Consider the following 23,064-nt stretch of genomic DNA (forward strand, 5'->3'; position numbering starts at 1 on the left):
TTATGTACTGTTAATCTTAAGAGCTTGATGAACACATAATAATTAAACAAAAATTATTTAACTAATGTGTTTATGACCAACCTAGATAGCATATTCAAAAGCAGAGACAATTACTTTGCCAACAAAGGTCCGTCTAGTCAAGGCTATGGTTTTTCCAGTGGTCATGTATGGATGCGAGAGTTGGACTGTGAAGAAGGCCGAGCACTGAAGAATTGATACTTTTGAACTGTGGTGTTGGAGAAGACTCTTGAGAGTCCCTTGGACTGCAAGGAGATCCAACCGGTCCATTCTGAAGGAGATCAGCCCTGGGATTTCTTTGGAAGGAATGATGCTAAAGCTGGAACTCCAGTACTTTGGCCACCTCATGCGAAGAGTTGACTCATTGGAAAAGACTCTGATGCTGGGAGGGATTGGGGGCAGGAGGAGAAGGGGACGACAGAGGATGAGATGGCTGGATGGCATCACTGACTCAATGGATGTGAGTCTGAGTGAACTCCGGGAGTTGGTGATGGACAGGGAGGCCGGCGTGCTGCGATTCATGGGGTCGCGAAGAGTCGGACATGACTGAGTGACTGAACTGAACTGAACTGAATGTGTTTTCATTAGGCCCTCAAAGAAAATGTATTACCAGGCACCTAATCTGAGCCAGTCTTAAAGGCACAAATAATATATATATACTATGTTCTTTGAGAAAGATGAACTATAGTATACAAACTACTTTTCTGCACCGCTACAGAACACACTCAATGATTTCATGATATATGAGGCAAAAGAAAAGGTAGAATCATGTGTAGGCCCAAAAAGAAGGGGGTGGGATGAGTTTTAATTTCCAAAACCAAGTAATATTTGTGTGCATAGTCATATATAAAGTCCAAATACTCCCCACCAAAAAAAAAAAAGCTATGAAAAATATAATCCAGTATCTGTAAATGCCTAGGTAGACTGTGCTCTCTATAATGTAACAGGCAACTTGTTGTCAAAGAAATGAAGCTGGAGAGTTTCCAAGGTGATTGCAGAGCAAAGACAGACCTGTCAACATGCTGTCTCCCACTTTACAAAACCAGCCATCCTGAAGTTGACAGAGACAGTGCCCAGTGACTTAGCCCAACAACCTCCTTTGAACCTCATCATAAATCTACAGTGAAATGTAAAGGACAAATTGAAAAAGGTAGTCAGGGTCTGTCAGTTAGACTAGAGGGGTTGAACCTCTCTCTTCTTAAACACTCCCTGAAATGAGAGTAAAGGAATAAAAATGAAAGAAATCCATGGGGCAGAGAGGACTGGGGAGCAGATCAGACAAATCTGCATATCTCTCAAAGATGGAAAGTGGATGGCAAGAGGTAACTATCTTAGGTTTCTTCTTCTCCACTCTGCTAAGTGTTTTTCCATTCTGCCAGCAGGGAGGGAAGCCAACAAGAAGCAAGCCAATTCACACCAGAGAACCCTTAAAAGGCATAAGCACTGAAGGCACCAGATACATTTGATGGCAAGGTTGTGAGGAGCTAGAAACAGGAGAACTGATTGAAAGTTTGGAGGAAGAGTAACAAGATCTCCCAGATCCATGCAGTTTACTGAAGATTTACACTCAAGGCCTGGAGAGAATAAATGAGCAAGTCTCTAGTCTTGAGGACATCAGATATAGGCTGAAGTAAAACACTTATTAAAAACAATGGGATTCAATAAAATTCTGCATGCTGAAGAGCATTATCTTTGCCAGGCCCTTCCCTGACTAAGCTCTCAGTTCTGACTGAGGCAGGAGGTTAGAAAGTTCCTTATGGGGGAAATGGACAGTCCCAAGAGGAAACAGCTATAGACATACTGATATCTGAAGGTTTCTTATCTGAAGGTTTCTCAATTAAATGGCAAGGCCTCTGCCCAAGTTGCCAAGTGTTTCCCACTTACGCGTGTGTGTACACATGCACACACACATGCACACACACACAGATACAGATTCTAAGAGGTCTTTTTTTTAAAACTAACATGTTAACTATGAATATAGGGCTTCCCTGGTGGCTCAGTCATAAATAACCTGCCTGCCAACGCAGGAGACGCAGGTTTGATCTCTGGGTTGGGAAGATACCCTGCAGAAGGAAATGACAACCCAGTCCAGTATTCTTTCCTGGGAAATCCCATGGACAGAGGAGCCTGGTGGGCCACAGTCCTGCTGCTGCTAAGTCGCTTCAGTCGTGTCAGACCCTGTGCGACCCCATAGACGGCAGCCCACCAGGCTCCCCGACCCCTGGGATTCTCCAGGCAGGAGCACTGGAGTGGGTTGCCATTTCCTTCTCCACAAGGTCACAAAAGAGTTGGACACGACTTAGCAGCTAAACAACAACTACGAATATAGTCTAAGATCACCAAAGACTCTAACATAAAAGATACAGACCCCCCCAAAAAATCATAAAGAATCCAGAGGAAACAGCGCAAGAGTGGAAAAAACTGAAAATAAAAGAATCTGTAACATCCTCAAAATAAACAAATCTACTAGATCTTTGAAACAAAAACAGAATGCTACTATAGATGAATATTCAGGAAATAAAACAGCACACTTAGAAATTCACAGAAGGTCTGGCGCATTAAAGTGAGCAAATCTAGCTTGAAAGTATAACCAAATGATAGAGTATACAGAAGAAAGAAGACAAGAAAACTAGCAGATCAAAATGTCAATCAAGTTATGTGGGCAGAATAAAGACATTTTCAGAGAAGTGGGTATCAAAAAATGTACATCCCATCCATGCTTTCCTCGGAAGCATCTAGAGGATGTAGCCCACCAAAATGAAAGGAAATGAAGCAAGTAAACACACAGTCAGAAAAGGGGCAAAGGGAAGTCCCAGGATGGCCACGGTGGACACAGCCGAAAGTGCAACTAGAGCAGGATGACTTGGGCTCCAGGAAGAAGGCCTCCAAGGAAAATACAAAGACAAAAGACTAGTTACCAGTGTGGGCCAGATTAAGAGCTGTGTGACACTCTCACAGAACTAACGAATGACTAATGACCACTACATAAGGAAGCAAGCAAGTGAAAAATCAGGTAACTACTAATTCTAGGGGTTTAAAAAAAAAAAAAACCCTACAAGAAAACAAATGTCATTATGGCATAATGTGCCTTTGCTCTGAACAACATGTACACAGTCATGTTGTTTGACTGTAAAATACTACAATTTGATTTAATTAAATTTTCTGACTGTACTGGAAAGATGGACAGGAGGGAGATAGAGAGGCAGACATGTACTAGCTCATAACAGGAAGATATTTTAAACAATCAAGAAACAGCATTGCTGCTGCTGCTGCTAAGTCGCTTCAATCATGTTCGACTCTGTACGACCCCATAGATGACAGCCCACCAGGCTCCCCTGTCCCTGGGATTCTCCAGGCAAGAACACTGGAGTGGGTTGCCATTTCCTCTTTCAATGTATGAAAGTGAAAAGCCAAAGTGAAGTTGCTCAGTCATGTTCAACTCTTAGCGACCCCGTGGACTGCAGCCTACCAGGCTCCTCCATCCATGCGATTTGCCAGGCAAGAGTACTGGAGTAGGGTGCCATCAAGAAACAGCAGTAAGAATGCTATTTAGAAATACTGAGATACATACCAGGAAACAGCTACTTGAATGTGGTTACTTCCAGGGAATGAGACTTTGGGTCGGGGAAGGATCAGGCAGGAGTTGCTATTTTTCTTTACAAAATGTGTGAGCAAAAGACTTGAAACAAAAAGCCCATGATCCTCTTCTGCAATAAAGAAGCAACTGCCCAGCTCTATTTCATGTAAGTGCAAGTGAGTCGCTCAGTCGTGTCCGACTCTTTGCGACCCCGTGGACTGTAGCCTGCCAGTCTCCTCTGTCCATGGGATTTTCCAGGCAAGAATACTGGAGTGGGCTGCCATTTCCTTCTCCAGGGGATGGATCTTCCCAACCCAGGGATCGAACCCGGGTCTCCCGCATTGTAGGCAGATGCTTTTACCGTCTGAGCCACGAGGGAACTTCATGTAAAGAAGAGTAAATAATCAATGAAATTAGTATTCTAAATGTTTCAAACCTAACTCAAATCAGATCTCTACATGTCAGGCTTTACTTAAGCTATTCTGCTACGCTGCTAGTTGGAAGAAAAGCTATGACAAACCTAAACAGCATATTAAAAAGCAGAGACATTACTCTGCCAACAAATGTGTGTATAGTCAAAGCTATGGTTTTTCCAGGACTCATGTATAGATGTGAGAGTTGGACTGTAACAAAGGCTGAATGCAGAAGAACCGATGCTTTTGAGCTGTTGTGCTGGGCGACAAAGAGAGTCCTTTGAACTACAAAGAGACCGAGCCAATCAATCCTAAAGAAAATCAACCCTGAATATTCATTAGAAGGACTGATGTTGAAGCTGAAACTCTAATACTTTGGCCACCTGATGCAAAGAGCCGACTCATTAGAAAAGACCCTGATGCTGGGAAAGATTGAAGGCAGGAGGAGAAGGGGAAGACAGAGGATGAGATGGTTGGATGGCATCACTGACTCAATGGACATGAGTTTGAGCAAGCTCTGGGAGATGGTGAAGGACAGGGAAGCCTGGTGTGTTGCAGTCCATGGGGTCGCAAGGAGTCCGACATGACTGAGTGACTGAACAACAAATTCTGCTACATGAAAAAATACTATCTTCCTAATACCTTCACCTCGATCAAGCAAAAGTGCACCTGGAGAAGAGCCAAGAAACAAGAGCCAGCGGCAGCCTGACTCCCATGTATCACAACTCAAGAGGACCAACATATGAAATGAACTGACTGTGGGGCAGTCAATGTGTAAGTACAGTGTGCACAAGCTCACATTATAAGCTTACAGCAATTCTGACTTCAGGAACTTTGTAACTCAGTATAAAAATTTCAAAGGTATAAGTCATATAAACATGAACAACTCCACCAAGTCACATGCTTTTATTTTCCTCCTAATTTCAGCATTCTTCCTACAAAGTAGAGAAGTCCATTCTTTGTCCGTTAAGCATTTATCCTGACTCAAGAAAACCCTGCGGTTTAAAATTTTAAGACAATCAATCTGGAGGGCATCTCAAGAAAGACTGGTTACGCTACATAATGATGCACTTAGTGGGACACAGGCAGGGACTAGCTACGTAATCTGTGGGCCCAGTGCAAAATGAAAATGCCTTACTCCCTGTTCAAGGAGTGTTAAGTAGTTCAAGACAAGAACAGCAAAGCATTAAACCATGAACAAGTGCCTTCTAAGCACAGGGCCCTCTGCCCCAGCATGAGCTGCATCCCCACCAAGCTGGCTTTGAATGCAGGAGTCAGAACAGTAAGACCCTTTTTTAAGGTTTCTGAGTTACAGGTTGGACAGATGAGACATGGTAATTTACTGTTCATTGGTAATGGCTATCTGATAAAATTCATGGTAGAAATAAACTCTCAAGTTTTATTTGCTAGACTCTGAGAGAGAAACGTAAACATTTTGACACACTCAAGGAACTTGTTTGGAAAATAGTTCTTTGTATTAGGGCTGAGATTCAAGGTTTGTGAATTTTATTTCATGTTAGAATCTAAAATTTTTTCACAGGTTGGTTTTATGTTGTGTCCAATTTGTCTTCAGTTTTTAAAACACAATAACCAAAGGTCACTATCAAGGACAGGCTGGAAGATTTGCATAATTTGCATAAAAATTACAGCACCTTTCAGCTAAATATAACCGCACATGTGAGGAACAAGTTATTAGCCAGCCATCTCCAAAGTACATATGTTTATGGAGATACTTGAATCGTATGTCTCTTAGCAACCACTGACTACTTTTCAGACCTGCAGAGTGGTTGAAAGCAGTCTTTAGAAATTCACCACTCAATTCCTGCCACAATAATCCACCCAGTGAAATAATTCAAGGTTTGGTGATTCATTTTTGGTCTTGGGGGTACGAAGTGTCAGAAACGAACCATTTGCCCAGCTAATGCAGATGAAATTTATCTTTATTGGGAACAGACAAGGTTGTTTCCTAAGTCTAGGCAAGCCTACACACTTATAGCTTAAGTTACCTAAGTCTAAAATCAACATTACCCTGGAAACAAGTGCACTATGTAATCAATCGACTATCTTTGAAGTCTCTGACAGATTCCTTATGTAAGGATTTAGATTAAGTACATAACAAATGCTAAAGGTTACGTAAACCTAGATTTAACAAAAATTAGTATGAAATTTAAGCTAGTTAATATGTCATTCTGAGTACGTCAAGGCTATATATTGTCACTGTTTATTTAATCTCTATACAGAGTACATCATGCGAAATGTAAGGCTGGATGAATCACAAGCTGGACTCAAGACTGCCAGGAGAGATATCAACAACCTCAGATATGCAGATGATACCATTCTAATAGCAGAAAGCAAAGAGGAACTAAGAGCCTCTGAAGGAAGGTGAAAGAGGAGAGTGAAAAAGCTGGTTTAAAACAACATGAAAAAAAAACGAAGATGATGGCATATTGTCCTATCACTTTATGGCAAATAGATGAGGGAAAAATGGAAATAGTAGCAGATTTTATTTTCTTGGACTGCAAAATCACTGTGGACAGTCATTGCAGTCATGAAATTAAGATACTTGCTCCTTGGAAGAAAACCTGTGACAAGCCTCAACAGCGTATTTAAAAACAGAAACATCACTTTCGCGACAAAGATGCGCAGAGTCAAAGCTGTGGTTTTTCTAGTAGTCATTTACAGATGTGACAGTTGAACCACAAAGCAGACTGAGGGCCAAAGAATGGATGCTTTCGAACTGTGGTACTGGAGAAGACTCTTGAGAGTCCCTTGAACAGCAAGAAGATCAAACCAGTCAATCCGAAAGGAAAGCAACCCTGAATATTCATTGGAAGGAGTGGTGCTGAAGCTGAAGCTCCAACACTTTAGCTACCAGATTTGAAGAGCCGACTCATTAGAAAAGACCCTGATGCTGGGAAAGATTGAGGGTATGAGAAGAAAGGGGCAACAGAGGATGAGGTGGTTGGATGGCATCACTGATGCCACGGACACCAGTCTAAGCAAACTCCGGGAAATCGTGAAAGGGAAGCCTGGCGTGCAGCAATCCACAGGGTCACAAAGAGTTGGACACAACTTAGCAACTGGACAACATAAGTCCATTCTGAAATAAAAACCAGCAAACCCTTCAAAGGTACAAGTCACAGATAGTTCTGACTGGCCCATAAAGAAATCTAGACTTCCAGGTTTTCCTGAAAAAAAAATCAAAAGAATCTAGCAATACTTGGCCCACTTAGCAATTAGCCAACAGCTGACCAGAGTGGACTGGCAGCAGGGTCCAAGCTCTCTGGGTCACCACTGTTTCCATCAACTCCTCTCTGTCAAACCCAGACTACTAAATTCCATATCACTTGTCTGACCTCTGAAGATTTGAATGTGCTTTCCCTGGTTCTCACATACTAAAAAGTACGCGTTCCTGGCACTAAACAGTTACTTCTAACACTGACTGAAAGAAATCAGTTGGAGAAGTGGAAATGATAAGAATTCAAGGACAAGAGACCATATTAAACATCTTAAAAAAAAAACAAAAAAACCCAACAGCCAGAGAAGAACCATACAAGTAGAGTCCAAAGGGCTTTTTGATTTTTTAGATTGGTAAAAGTTAAATCTCAAAAAATTGGTAACATGCTAGGTAAGACATGACAGACTAATATATAACTCTGGGGACGGAGGCTGTTCTAGAAAATAATGACAAAGAAACTCCTCAAAACAAGAGGTGATCCTAACAAAAACAGTAGTGACAGCAGCAGTGTAACGTTTACTGTATAGTTAGTGATCAGAAATTGTTCTCCATACTTACACATGAATATACTTTTTAAATCTGCACAACAACCTTGTAATTACTATCATATTATGGATATTTTGGATCTACTTTCCAGGGGAGGAAACTGAGGCACAGAGCAGTTATATAATTTGCCCAAGGTCAGACACTAAAAAATGGCAGAGTCTGCATCCAAACCTCTCTATACATTATCCACTCATCTGTTTTGCTTCCTGCTGAGGAATTATCAATTAAAAAAGAGTTATTGAAAGAGGCTTTTGAGGAAATACAGGAAGCTTCCGCTGAGATTCAGACTTTAAAAGGACATACACAAAAGATAAAAGGATGGACACATAAAAAATGTTAAGTGTAAAGGAATGGCCCAGTCTTATAAAAGTAGTCTTAGGAAAGTTAATGCACAGAATCAGCTGACATTTATGAAAAATGCAAGGCAACAAAATGAGAATGTAGTTGCAATGGAAATACTTTGACTATTCTTATTAATTACAACATACATGTTCATACTTTAAAATGAAAAAATAGAGAAATACCAAAATTAAAAAGTAAAGATCATCATACATAATCTGACACCCTACAAGATAATTAACAAAAATGTACTGTATCTCCTTTCACACTTTTTATTGCATAGACAAATAATCTTTTTCTCTAAAATAACAGACTCAGGTTCAAAATATTTTACTGTTCCACAATGTGCATGTTCCACTTAAAAACAGATCCTGTGTAACTCTATCTCATTCTTTTTACTCAGTGATCTATATTTTGTTAAATGACTGTCCACAGTTTATTCAACTAACCCTCTACTGAGGAACTTTCTAATTGTTCCCAATTTTCTAATAATCATTAACAATGATGCATTCACTATCCCTGTATATTTTGCTTTGTGTACATATCTATTTCTCATGGAACTGCTCAGTCCCAATCTGCATCCACAGAATACCATCAGATCTCCTCTTCAGAGCATTATTCCAATTTAATATATAGGTATGTAGGTACCTATCTATTCATTTGTGCATTTTTATGAGTTTTATGGCATACAGGGGATCTTCCCAACTCAGGGATCGAACCCAAGTCTCCCACATTGCAGGTGGATTCTTTACCATCTGAGCCACCAGGGAAGCCCTAACAAGAAAAAGTCTTTTCTACCCAAATCTCATTATATTCTAGTCTCCTGTACCCATACCAGACTTTTATAATATACCTTTATAGTATGTTTTAATGTCTAATAACATATCATTAATTTCCTTTTTCAAAAACATTTTATTTCATGAACTCTGAAATTTTCAAGTACAGAAACTACTGAAATTTTGGGCTTCCCAGGTGGTGCTAGTGGTAAAGAACCCACCTGCCAATGCAGACTACTTAAGAGATGTGGATTTGAACTCTGGGTTGGGAAGATCCCTTGGAGGAGGGCATGGCAACCCACTGCAGTATTCTTGCCTGGAGAATCCCATGGACAGACAAGCCTGGTAGGCTACAGCCCAAAGGGTCGCACAGAGTCAGACACTACTAAAGTGTGTGTGTACACACACACATACAAACACACACACACTGAAATTTTAATTAGAAGTGCACATAAATGTGCAGATTAATCTGGAGATTCTATGGACATTTTTTGATGGCAAGTCTTCCCGCCTTGGAATGTTACATTTCTGCATTTATACAAGGCTTCTTTGCAAATTTTTATTATGTTTCTCATAAATTTTAAAATTATTTCAAAAGGCGGAAATTATGAAACTAATATTGGAATCAAGAAAAATAAGATATTCTGCCAATGTGGACAGGTAATATAATGAGGACGTGAAAAGAGGAATTCATATTTAATGAACAAATATTAGGCCTCATATACAATACTAGCAGACATTTATGTAAGTCATATTATTTTATCATCATAACAGCCTACTACTTTGTTTTAACTTGCTATAAGAGAGACGACTGTCATTGTCACTTTACTGAAGAAAACACAGGCTCAGAATAGTCAATAATCTGCCCAAGTTTTCAGTACCTATTTAAGATTGAAGGTAGGGAGCCTGTGTTCGTATCTGTAGTGCCAATTCAATTAAGAAAATCTAACAGCTGTCAATTTGGGGTATTTTCTACTTTACTGAACAGTATCTCACTTATTCCACTATCCCTATGTCACAAATGAGGAAATCCATGCTTGGTAGCAAGTATATTAACTTGCTGAAAGTTACACTGTAAGTAGGCAGAAAAGCCAGGGTTTGAAAACAGTTTCTTCTTATGCCACAGTCATATTCTCAGCTCCTAAAATATAAGTCAATACACAGGAGAGTCAGGGTTCAAATCCAGAGTTTTCTAGCTTTCTTTCCATTACATCATGCTAAAATAGCCCAATTCTTATTTTGCTTTAGGGGATGGAGGAATCAAACTATAAAGAATCTAGCTAGCTGCTACCAATAGTGTAAATCTTGTAACTAGAATAAATTATGTCTAACTGAATAAATACAGTTCTGCATTAAGATCACCAAAACTCTCTGGAATCTATGAGAATTCACAGAGAATAAGATATCTGCTCAAAGGAAAGGAATAAGGTAAGTGTCATTCTGATTTGCAAAAGGGAAAAATCTGAGGGTTCCCATGTCACAAGAGAAACAGACTAGAACCAGGCTGCACCATGCGAGTCCATGGGGCAGAGGAAAGTCAGGGTGTGCAAAATGAATGGGCTGACGATAGAGCACAGACGTAAAAAGACCTGCCAGTTCAAGAACGGTTAAGGCATGGTGGTCAGAGGAAGAGGGAGCGAGGGTGGGACAGGGGATAACAGACAGAATCTCAGCACTAATGTCTCAAGATCCAAAAAGGCTCACCATTGCCAGAAGGTCCCAGGTTGGGGCCAAAGGTCCAAGGAAGGAATCTCAGGAGAAGCAAGTAGACGGTTGAGTCCCTTCTCCAAGAAGGTGCTGGGCAAACTTAGGAAAGGAAAAGGAACGGGAGGCCAAATGTACAGGCCACCAACATGAATGAACAGGGTGATATGGAAGATGGAAGCTGACAGAACAACAGCTCATCTCTAACTTGATGCAATGGTTTGAGTCACATGACTACATTCAAGTACCACTCCGTGGTGACGTTTGATCAAGGATCGAATCTGGGCCCTCAGCAATGAGAGCTCAGGAGTCCTAACCACTGGACCACTGGATTTCGGCTTTCCTTTTTATGATAAAGTTCCAAGGTCCATAGAGGAGGGGAATTCTGTAAACATGAAGTCCTGGCTTTTACCATTGCATTGGACAAAATATCTCTCTGACTCTCTTTATAAACAAAAATTTGGAATCAGAGGAGGATGAAATTCTACAGTCGATTTCTAACTGGCTCAAGGATGGAATTCAAAGACTGCTGATTAATGAATCTGTGCTAAAATAAAGGGAAGTTGCTAAAGGCATGCCACAGGCTTCTATCCTCCATCCCGGCTAGTTTAACAATTTTAATTAGTGGCTTTAATGAAGCCAATAGCTAGCATATTTAGAAAGTCACAAATGTGATACAGATGGAAGGCAGAGTGAACAAGGTTGATGACAGAATCAAGACCCAGAAAGACTTCAGAAGGCTGGGAGATAAGATATTCCATAAGAATATATGTCAGATCCTACGTCAAGGTAAAAAAGCTAACTGCAAAATGAACAAAAACAAGGGAAAATGAAAATGGGTTTATGACAAAATGCATGAAACTAAATTGGAAGTCAGTCCAATGCCAGTGGGGGCGGTAGGGGGAATGATAGGGAAAAGGGATAGTTAGGGAGTTTGGGATGGACATCTGCACACTGCTATATTTAAAATGGATAACCAACAAGGACCTACTGTGTAACATATGGAACTCTCTACTCAATGCTATATGGCTGCCTGGATGGGAGGGGAGTTTGGGGAGAATGGATACATGTATATGTATGACTGAGTCCCTTCACTGTCTACCTGAACTATCACAACATTGTTAATTGGCTATATCCCAATATAAAAAAAATAAAAATAAAAAAAGTTAAGACCATAAGCTTATTAACCTAAATTAACAGTGTCATAGAACAGCAAGAAGAGCTAATGAGATGACTCCTTTAAGAACCCTAGCATCCAGACAAGGAATGCAGACCCCAACTCTAAGTACCATTGGACTGACCGAGCTCAGAGCTCTGTGTTCAGATATAGATGTCACCCTTAAAGACAAATGGACACATGTCAAAGACTTCAAAAACTAACAAATGAGACAGATACTTAGGACTCAGTCTAGAGCAGAGAACGCACACTGACAGCTGGAAGGCTAGATCCGTGAGGCAGATGGCTTTAATTCACTCTGAATAGGATTTTAAAACTATCAGAAAATTTCACCAAAAAAACAAATTTGGAAGAAAAAAAACTTTCTCTTGGAAAAAAACCTTATTTAGCAAGAACTGATGAAAGAGGTACAGTCAAAGCTCCCTTCAGGAGCAGCTGGTCTGCCTCCTATTGTCTGAATCTAGCCCCCAGACTATTTTAAATGAGCCTACAAACATCTGAGTTGTAACTGCTGCTTTAGAGAAAAACTGCATAGAGGTAAATACAAAAGCTGTGTTCTAGGACCTGAAAGGTTATGCCTGGGCTAATGACACACTAAGGGACTCTACTGAAGAAATAAGGCCAAAGGCATATGAGGTACAGAGAGATTCAACATAAAAAACAACTTTCCAACAAAAAGGGAAGAACCTGCCTAAGTATGTGGCCCTTCCTCACTGAAAAAGAGCAAGCAGGTTACCCCTCATCAGGGTCTCAAAGGAAACTGATTCAATGGGTAAAGAACTAGAAGAGACAAACCAAAATGTCCCTTCCAAGTCTGGGGGTCTCTGATGTTTTAATTCTAGGAGCTTTATTATCATCAGTATTATCAACCATGGAGAGCACACAGACTGGGCCCTGAATGTTTTTCATGTAAGAAAAGCACCGACTTTCATAATAAGATTGCAGGATTTACTGTTTCCATGTCAACAGCGTCTACTGCTGAATAATTATTGGATCCTCTTGGGCACTTTAATTTACCATAAATGTAAGAGAATCGTATCATTTCATCCATGTTGAGAGATGGGGGCTACTCCTGTCATTCCAAGTTATAGTGAAGGGAATCACACAGAGGCATCATGGTGTAAGAGACAGAAACCTGAACAGGACATGTGTGTGGGGAATCTGGTTAACTTTTTTAGACCTCAAATTTATTCATCTACAAAATGGGCATAAAACTTAGCCATATCTGCTTTAGATTATTGTATATATCAAATTAAATAACGCATATAAAGGTGCTCTGACAACTATACAGTGCTGTAGAAATGCAAGGACTTTCCAATACAAACACAGATCTGTTGTGTTTTGTTTTTTGTTCTGCCTGAAATGCATTTACCTCTTTGGGATAAGGATCTGGACCAATCTACCTATTGCCCAGTGAACCACCTCTTTAAATATCAAACGCTGAGAAAGACTGAAGGCAGGAGGAGAAGGGGGCGACAGAGGACAAAATGGCTGGATGGCATCACCAACTTAATGGACATGAGTTTGAGCGGGCTCTGGGAGATGGTGAAGGACAGGGAAGCCTGGCATGCTACAGTCCGTGGGGTGACAGAGTCGGACATGACTGACCGACTGAACAACAACAAATATCAAATCTCACTTTTCCAAAACTTCTCAGCCTCATATGTCCAGAATTCTAAAGGTATTAATTTAAGAAAGGGGAATGAGGTCATCACTTGAGTCATTAACCTTTATCCCGTAAGACACAGAGGATCAATTTCCTGCCAAAGCAATGTTTTAAATTTGAAGTTCTGCATATTACTCACTGTTGCTGCTGCTGCTAAGTCACTTCAGTCGTGTCCAACTCTGTGCGACCCCATAGACGGCAGCCCACCAGGTTTCCCCATCCCTGGGATTCTCCAAGCAAGAACACTGGAGTGGGTTGCCATTTCCTTCTCCAATGCATGAAAGTGAAAAGTTAAAGTGAAGTCGCTCAGTCATGTCCGACTCTTCATGAGCCCATGGACTGCAGCCTACCAGGCTCCTCCGCCCATGGGATTTTCCAGGCAAGAGTACTGGAGCAGGTTGCCATTGCTTTCTCCAATATTGACTCACTAGGAGATACTTATTTTTTTCTACATAAGGCATCTCATTAATCACTTAGAAAGAAGCTACAACAATCCATACACCAGTTGGCTCAAGTATCCATTTTTACAGATGACTGTCAACAAGAACACCATGAACATACTTCAGGTCTGGAGTAAACAGATATGATCCATAATTATAAAATGTAAAATGACATTCAAGAAAAATATGTAGGAAGTTCCAAACAGATGCTAAGTCACTTCAGTCGTGTCCGACTCTGTGCAACCCCATAGACGGTAGCCCACCAGGCTCCCCCGTCCCTGGGATTCTCCAGGCAAGAACACTGGAGTGGGTTGCCATTTCCTTCTCCAATGCATGAAAGTGAAAAGTGAAAGTTAAGTCGCTCGTGTCTGACTCTTCGCGACCCTATGGACTGCAGCCCACCAGGCTCCTCCGTCCATAGGATCGTCCACGCAAGAGCACTGGAGTGGGGTGCCATTACCTTCTCTGAAACAGATAGGTGAGAGTTAATCTCTTCAAGGGAATCTTAAGTATTAACCTGTGCTACTTCCTAGCTATGAAAGCTTACTAGTACCCTGACTTTGATTACTTATTAAAGCTTACTTACGCTCTAGACCATGCCTACTCAGTTTTAACAGATGTATGAAATAGTTTAAAATCCTTATGCAAATAGAAGTTTTCGAATTATATAAAGAGTCACAAACTAGAGTTATATAAGTGGAATTCCTTTATAATTACATTTTAAGAAAGAAAATTGCAGGGATTTAGGCATTAGCATTCCTTGTTGTTTAAAATGTAATTTCCAGTAAAATAAATTAAAGAGGTACCTATTACTTTTAATGGGCAATAATAAATTTGTGCATATACATTTGTTTACGGGGTTATATAACTGCCACTGTAAGATTTTTTAACAAACATCTACAGCAAATGAGATAAAGTGTTATCAACTGCAAAACAAATACATACAATGACAAGAATATACTTACCTGTAATACAAATTTCTGATCTATGTATTTTTTGGCAATGCTGGGTTGGAATTCTTGGCTTTCCAAAAACCGTATGAAAAACTCATATACAAGCTGCAAGAAATGGATTATTGTTAATTTCAAACTATAATTCACTGAGAACAGTATTAAAAACCATAAAAAGCTCTAATAGTAAAACTGACGAGGGGTTTAGTGTGTTTTAATATCAACTAGCAGTGCTAGCCTTTCTTGCAGCTCACAGTTGCTGTTATGATTTTTAGCTTTTTAAATTTATAATCTGAAACACAGCCTAAGAAAGCAAATAAAAACCTCCCCAAATCTCATCATTCAGAGTGAACCACTGTTAACATTTTAATGTATAAAACTACCGATTTTTTCTATACCTCTACAACATATCAATGTACTATAAATATATGTATGTATGTATGTATACACACACACACACACACACATATATAAAATATAGTTTTCAAACTACTTTTACCATCTAAACAATATACTGTGGTCAATTTGTGCCAACAATATCTATACCACCATTCTCAGTAGCCAGAAGCATAGTCCACTATAGATAATTTATAATAAATAATTCCATTATTCATAATTACTTTAACCAATACCCTCTGCTGAGACATGTAAATAGTTCTTAAATTACCACTCTATTAAATTACATCACAATGTACCTTATATAACATACATTAGTGTGCACTTGTTCAAATATTTCACGAGAAAATATTTCTAAAGGGGAATTGTTAGATCAAAAGATATTCAAACATGTCAGGATTATCAACATTCATTACCAATTGCCTTTCAGAAATTTTATGGAAATTTACACTCCTCTAGCAACAACAACAACAATATATAAGAGCGTGTCAGGATGTTCTGATCTGCAAAGATTTAAGAATATCTCATCCACAGAGTCAACCTCAAATAACTTCTGATAAACAGTGGGGGATCACTGTTTACATACTTTGCAAAATAAACCTATGTTAAAGTATACATTAAATCCTGGTGTAGCACATATACCACAGTATGTTAAAACCAGAACTTTCAAGAGACAGATACTGGGTTGAAAACCTAGCTCTACTCCTTACTGTGTAACCCTAGTCTGTTGTTTCAACTGTGCAATGCGAATGATCATCCCTAAGATTAACTGTGATAATATATACATAAAGCCCCTGCACAGTGGCTGACACATACCACCACTGGCATTATTGCTTAAAACGGGATCCTCTAACTTTTTAGTCTCACCCCTTTATAATGAAAAATTACTGAAGACTCTAAAATGCTTTTGTTTACATGAGATATAGAAGTAGAAATAAATACAAAACCTTTAATATCTTTTTATTTATTTTATAAATATAACTATAAAATTATATTTATTTTAATATATTTATTATTCAGAACAATAAAACACATCACATGTTAACATAACTAATATATTTTTGTGAAAAACTTTATTTTTCAAAAAAGTTACTATGAAAAGGAATATTGTTTTTTGTTTTTATAAATCTCTTTAATGGCATGTTAGAAGACAGATTCTCATCTGCCTCTATCTTCAAGCTGTTAGAATATGTTGCTTTGGTTAAAGTATATCAAGAAAATCAAGCCATACACAAACCTACTGTTGTGAAAAAGAAAGAGTACTTCCACAGTTTTTTTTTACATAATTATGGATACTCTTTGATACTACACCAGAACGACAGTCATTTCTTAAAGCTGCAGTTAAGAATCTGAAACCGTATCAACGAATTTTTCACTGTTACACTAAATTCCAATCATCTATCTTGCACTTTGGATGATATCTACCCATGCATGGTTACTTAACATCATTCATTGGTCAACTGGAAAACATTGGTTCACTGAGTTACTGCAAATGTTGATATATTTTATTACATAGTATCAATAAAAGTCCTTAATATCTCCATTAATATCTCCAAGGAATTAACATTCCTTAATATCTCCAATTTTTTTTTAAGTCTTTAAGCTTTGGGGAGCTATAAAGCTCACGGTGACAAACAAAGGACAGACACAAGTTTTCCAAAATTCTAATTCTTAATTTTGCTTGAATGCTCTAATTTTATCAGTGGGAAAACAACTGTTTTCTTTGTTTATTTCACAGAAAACATTTACTAAATACCCAAGTGAGAACAACCACAGTTTGTCAGGTATTCTTCCAGGTAAAAATGATACTTTATGAATAGTTACTTTAACTTGCAGCTCAGACAATCACACAAATGCTTTATTTAGCACAAGACAAAGATTCAGCAGGCTTTATGCATACTTTCCATTTCACCATGAAGAATGTTATTTTTAATGAGTACTCAAAGGTTCAGATTTAATACAATTAGTAATTTTTGCTGCTCTTCAAGGACATTCTTAATTGAAATTGGATTTTTTTAAATTGTAGGTGCATGGCAGTAGAGAAGGCAACTACTGAGTCAGTTTGACATTTGATTTGTGCTAATAAATGCCAACACAGTAAAGAGAGAATAAAGCAGTATTGTTATAAAACTAATTTTGACTTTGCAGGCCACTGAAAATCTGATCTCAGGATCCCCCAATGGTCTGCAAATACCACTAAACTAAATGTGTCACATAGGGATCTTGTGACTTTAGACTCTAATGTAACACTTATATCAGGTGTTCACGTTAGCATTTTAATTTTCTATAAAATTCTGTTTTGCTCTCTGAAACTCTAGATTCAGAACAACTTCTTCCCTGTGATCTGAACACCGCCACGTTGTACTTCTAGTCATACCAATGCCCGAGTTCAAACACGCCCTAGAAGAATTGCTCTTTTCTTCAATATACTAATCTTTCAACTTACAGTTTTACCAATAGTTTTACATCAGCATTATTCAAATAACTCATGAAAGAGGATTTCATCTCTCTTTTGACTCCCACAAAACGGAGAGATTTCCATCTTCCAGGCCCGACTTGTGGGCTGGCAGGGCTTTCTGGTGGGATTGGCAAAGTGTCCTCTCCCTTCCTGAAAGCCGCTATGGTTTAAAAAAGTTTGGTGGAAATACTTCAGACACATTTATTAATAACTGTAAATGCTCTCTTTTTTACCAATTTTACCTCAGAATCAAAAATCCTCCTTGAGTTTCTAAAGGAAAAGACTAGGGACTGGGGAGAATAAATTACTTTTCAAGGTCACACAAGTGAATTCTCCAAGGAACTTAAGAAGACTTGAGCATTCCAGATTTTCAGTCTCAAGTGTAAAACATTACAAATAACCCCTTAATTGTAAATGGAAGTCCTATAAAATCATTTTCTACTAGAAATATAGACCAAATTTCAAAAAAATGCAAAGAATAACCGTGGTAACCATGGGATGCCAGTTTTAAAGATACCAATAACAGAAAACATCAAACAAAACACATAGGGTAGATTTAACATTTTTTCTTATTTTTCAATAAATCCTCAAAGATTCATAATTTGTTATGAGTAATACTGTATGAGCCAAAAATAAAATCCAAGTGTGCTGGAGCAGACAATTAGTGAAAGCAATGAACACAGCCAGCCACCCAACAACCACAGTGTGATTTTATTGTTCTCTACTATTGTCAGAGATGTGGTAATAAACACTGTTTCCTGTGTTTTGCTTCCCTGGTGGCTCAGACGGTAAAGCATTTGCCTGCAATGTGTGAGACCTGGGTTCGATCCCTGGGTCGGGAAGATCCTCTGGAGAAGGAAATGGCAACCCACTCCAATACTCTTGCCTGGAAAATTCCATGGACGGAGGAGCCTGGTAGGCTACAGTCCATGGGATCGCAAAGAGTTGGACACAACTGAGCAACTTCACTGTGTTTTCTTGTAAAATGTGCTCCAGAAGCAGCAGCACACTACAGATGCTGGAGTTACGAAAAAGTGAAAAGGTTGAAGAACATGCAGTTTGGGTTAGGAAAAATCAATTGTCTGATCAATCATAAAGTAAGATGTTGAATAGTAGTGATGGATCACTGCAACAAGAGAGACCAATCATGGACAGAAAGGGAGATTTCTGAAACATCCACCCAGGGTCTTTCAGTGTGACTGATTCGTGGAGTCAGAATGCACAAAGAAGACAGAACTCAGGAGACAAGTCAGGAACCAGTACAGAGGCATCCAGAAAGCCAAAGAGAGTGAAGGCAAGACTGCCTACTGACTTGACCTTTGCTATGAATGAAGGTTGCTTTGTGAATTTTAAGAGGTTTCCTTTTTTTTTTTTTTAAATTGGGGTATAATTTATTTACCATGTTGTGTTAGTATGAGGTGTATAGCAAGATGATACAGATACACATATACACATATTCACTCTTTTTTAGAATCTTTTCTCATGTAGTTTTCTTTTGTGTGTTTGTGTGTGCTCAGTTGGGTCTAACTCTCTGCAGTCCTTTGGATTATAGCCCATCAGGCTCCTCTGTCCCTGGGATTTCCCAGGCAAGAATACTGGAGTGGGCTGCCATTTCCTTCTCCAGGGGATCTTCCTAATCCAGGGATTGAACCCAAGTCTCCAGCATTAGCAGGCAGATTCTTTACAACTGAGCCTTCGGGGAACCTGATCCAGTCTAAGTCATGTTTTCCCCTGAGCTAAAGAAGGGCTGAGAGGACTACAGGCTGAAACACGTGTCAACAGAGATGAAACCAGACTGTTCTGGAACACAGTTTGTTACTTTAGCTCTCCAAGGACACAGATCTCAGCATCAGTCTTCACTGTTGCTTTGGTTTTAAGAGTTTCAGATGAACTAATGGTTAATGTTTCTGTACTAATGACACGGTGTAAGCTTGACATTTGTGGTGGTGGAATTCAGCTTAATAGCTTTAGAAATTAATTTAGTCCCATGTTTTATAGAGTCATTAAGCTTAGGAAGGATTAACTGAAATACTGAGTTAAACTTTATCATACTTTAGGGGAAGTTTATATCTATGGTGATCATAATTTAGAGTATTCAAAAGCTCTTGCAAATGGTTAAGAATGGTCTACTGGTCTCTTCTTCAGAATGTAGACTAGACTAAAGTTGAAGCTCTGAAGGCATTTCCCTCCTCGTCTTTTCTACTACACGATACAGGACTTTTCTAAGAAAATTATCTTTTTGTTTGCTTTGTTTTTTAAATTTCTTCCAGACAATATTGCACCTCTGTGACCTGATGCCAAGTATGAAGAATAAGACATGACAAAACCCCCATCCATTCAAAAGAGTTATTGCTTTTTTTTTTTTTGGTCACAATCTGGGATCCACCATGAAAAGCACAAATAGTCTCCCAAATTTCTTAGACTGCAGAAAGTATGTCTGGCACCTTAAGGGAAAAAAAAAAAAAATCAAGCATCTAAGATAGTAAATCAACTATAGGGTTTTAACTAATTTACTCCACTTGGCAATCATAGCAGGAATATATATGTATGACATGCCTAGGTGAGAGTTGAGAAAACACAGCCCTGAAAGCTCTCCATATAACTAGACAAAAGAGCATTACATATGTATCTGCAGCAACCTTGAGCTGCCAAAGCAGGACAGGGAAAGTTGCAAATGTATGTCAAAAATTCTGAAACAGGGAAAAAAATAAACCCTTAGAATATCTCTAGGCCTTCTCTCCCTGCTACAGTTTTCTGCCCTTCAGAAAGTCAACTAGTAACCACAAGCACACTGCTACAAAGATGCAGTGGCTTCTGCCTCGGGTTAAAATGTACAAGGTCATATTCCTTCTCCATCATTCCCTCCGTCCTTACTGTTACACAGCCTTGGAAAACAACCTAACTGAATGGAAAAACTGGCCTTAAGGTTCACTGTACTCACATTTCCTCATTCTATTCATTTGATAAAGTCCGGTCTTGAAAGAAGGCAGCCAGGAAAGGAGGATGGTGAAGGGCTGGTGTGGATAACTCAACACAGTACAAATGGGCTTAATGCTGGGAAAGAAGATGCAGGGATGGTCCTAATCTGTCCTGGCCCATGAGGGTAACTGGAAAACATGGCCTTCTCAGTGCAACAGAGCAAAACTGGCCTTCACACAAGCTTTTTCTCAGCTATTGCTCCTCCTTACGACGCCGTGAAACAGCTACTGCAATTTGTTCTTGTCCTTCCAGGCTAAAGAAACACATTCGTGGTTATCATGAAGACAGGCATTCAAAGTCCCCAGGGCACCTAACTGCTGAAAATGAGGTATGTACTCTGTGACCTAATCACATCTAACTAATGTTAATGTGAAATAGTTCTGTTCTTGTTTGAGGCTCCAGCGGGAAGATCACAGAAACGCTAATAAAAGCTGCTGGCCGAGTGTGCAAGCTGGGAGGGGCCGCCCTAAAGCATTGTAACACTTATTATTTTATTCTTTTGGCATCCAATTATCAAGAGTAAGAAACATAAAAAGCATTCTCCAGCTTTCCAGCAATGTACTCTTAATCTGATTTCTTGGTGAATAAAGGCCGTCAAGGAATTCCCATGCTAATCAGCTCATGGATTAATGGATCTTTCTTTTAGAACAAATGTTAGCTCAAAGTACCTGTAAGTGTGGCCACGATGCCTCAAGGGTAGGTTCATCTTCTTCTGGATCAAATTCATTGCTGTCACTAGGAGGAAGAGTTCTGAATATATTGCAAGATACCTAAAAATAAACAAGTAGCAGAGTTAGCTGGAATGGAATCACCTCCTTGGCAGCCTTACACAAGGTCTTTGCGGCCAGCCAAAGGGAACCCAGATGACAAGAACACCACCAAACTGGAAGAAGACCCGGCTTTGAGGCCAGGACCAGCTCCAAGAAAAGCTGGGAAATACAGCAGTACCTTCCACCCTCTTGAACAGTATTCCTTGTGCTTACGATGCCATCTCCACCCCAGGCCTGTGTGATTTTATGCCTTCCATCAAAGCTTGTGCTTCATTACTTACCACTCAAGCAAGCTTCTCATTAATCAATTTACACTAAAATACAAATAACTGCTAATGGGCTTCATGTATTTCCCTTCTCAGGCTTATTCACAATTTGCGGGTTTACAGTCATACTAATGGTAAATTTCAGGCATTTACAGAAAGCAAATCGGAAAAAATATTTCAGAACCTAGAGTCCTTACAATCATATCTAACCTGCTCTCAGCGGGTTTGTAAAATAGTAACAATGACCAGGGTAAGGTATCTGTGATACAAACTTCTATAAACCAGGTACTCCTTTACCATAGGAAATTTCCAAACTAAATCCTGGAGGCTCAAAGAATGGCCGTGAGTTGACAACTGTTGAAACTGGGCCACGAAGAGAGAGGAATTCATTATACTATTCTACTATTTCTGCACATAGTCCAAGATTTCTATGGTAAAATGCTTATTTTTTTAAATGCTGCTGCTACTATTTTGCAGTGACCTTCCCAGGGTTCCTTCCAATTTCTATTCTGTTTCTTGTTCTACTACTTATCTATCCTCTCCTAATGACTCAAATGCAGCCTCAAATTTAAAAATAAAACAGGGGTGGGGAGGGAATTCACTGGTGGTCCAACTGTTTGGACTCTGAGCTTTCACTACAGAGCGCAAGGGTACAACAGTTGTTTGGGGAACTAAGATCTTGGAGCCTTAAGGCCAACAAACAAACAAACACAAAAGAAACAAGGCAGGGATGGGTAGATATGGTACCAGAAGCCTTTGCTGAACTTTCTATATAATATAGAAAATACTAGGCTATAATATGTTGTTCTGAAAGAGGGGAAAAGAAAGGCTCATATAATCTGAATGTGTTTACTCATTCAACAAATAATTGTTAAGTGCTCATTATGAACTCACACTGTTCTGGGCACAGGGACAATAGAAGTGAATGAAGTAGATAAAAATCTGTGCCCTCCAGGAGTTTATATTCTAGTTTAAAGTCACAATTATCCCTATTTTCTAGATATGGTCACTGAACTCAGAAGTGTAAGCTATGGAAAGACTTGATTTTACTCTAAGTGCAATGGGAAGCCATTAGTGGATCTTAAACAGAAAAAGGATACAGTTCCATTTTTCCTTTTAAAACAATCCCTCTGGCAGCTATGTATAGAACAGACAGGAAGGGGACAAGTTAGAAGCCTATGAAAGAGTCAAGACATGATGATGGCTAGCAGAGAAGACAGAAACACAGATTCAAGTATCTTCTAGAGGTAGTATTTGCTGCTGGCTTGGAAGTACGGGGAGAACAAAAGGAAAGACTCGAGAAAGAGTCATAGACGTAAGGTCATTTACCCAAGATGAAAATGACTGGGAA

At 39.3% G+C, this 23,064-nt stretch overlaps 1 protein-coding gene across 3 annotated transcripts in view; it reads right to left on the reverse strand.

Annotated features, from left to right (window-relative positions):
* Window positions 1-23,064, reverse strand: part of PPP2R5E (protein phosphatase 2 regulatory subunit B'epsilon) — a 160,609-nt gene that overhangs the window by 23,601 nt on the left and 113,944 nt on the right. For all 3 annotated transcript variants that reach the window (XM_005211993.5, XM_024997654.2, NM_001083468.1), the window contains 2 exons: window positions 21,346-21,447; window positions 14,860-14,952 (listed from right to left, as the gene is read on the reverse strand). In XM_005211993.5, coding sequence (XP_005212050.1) covers window positions 14,860-14,952; window positions 21,346-21,447 — 195 coding nt within the window. The remainder of the gene's footprint in view (window positions 1-14,859; window positions 14,953-21,345; window positions 21,448-23,064) is intronic.

Source organism: Bos taurus, chromosome 10 (assembly GCF_002263795.3).
Source record: "Bos taurus isolate L1 Dominette 01449 registration number 42190680 breed Hereford chromosome 10, ARS-UCD2.0, whole genome shotgun sequence".
In the NCBI taxonomy this organism is placed as follows: Eukaryota; Metazoa; Chordata; class Mammalia; order Artiodactyla; family Bovidae; genus Bos; species Bos taurus.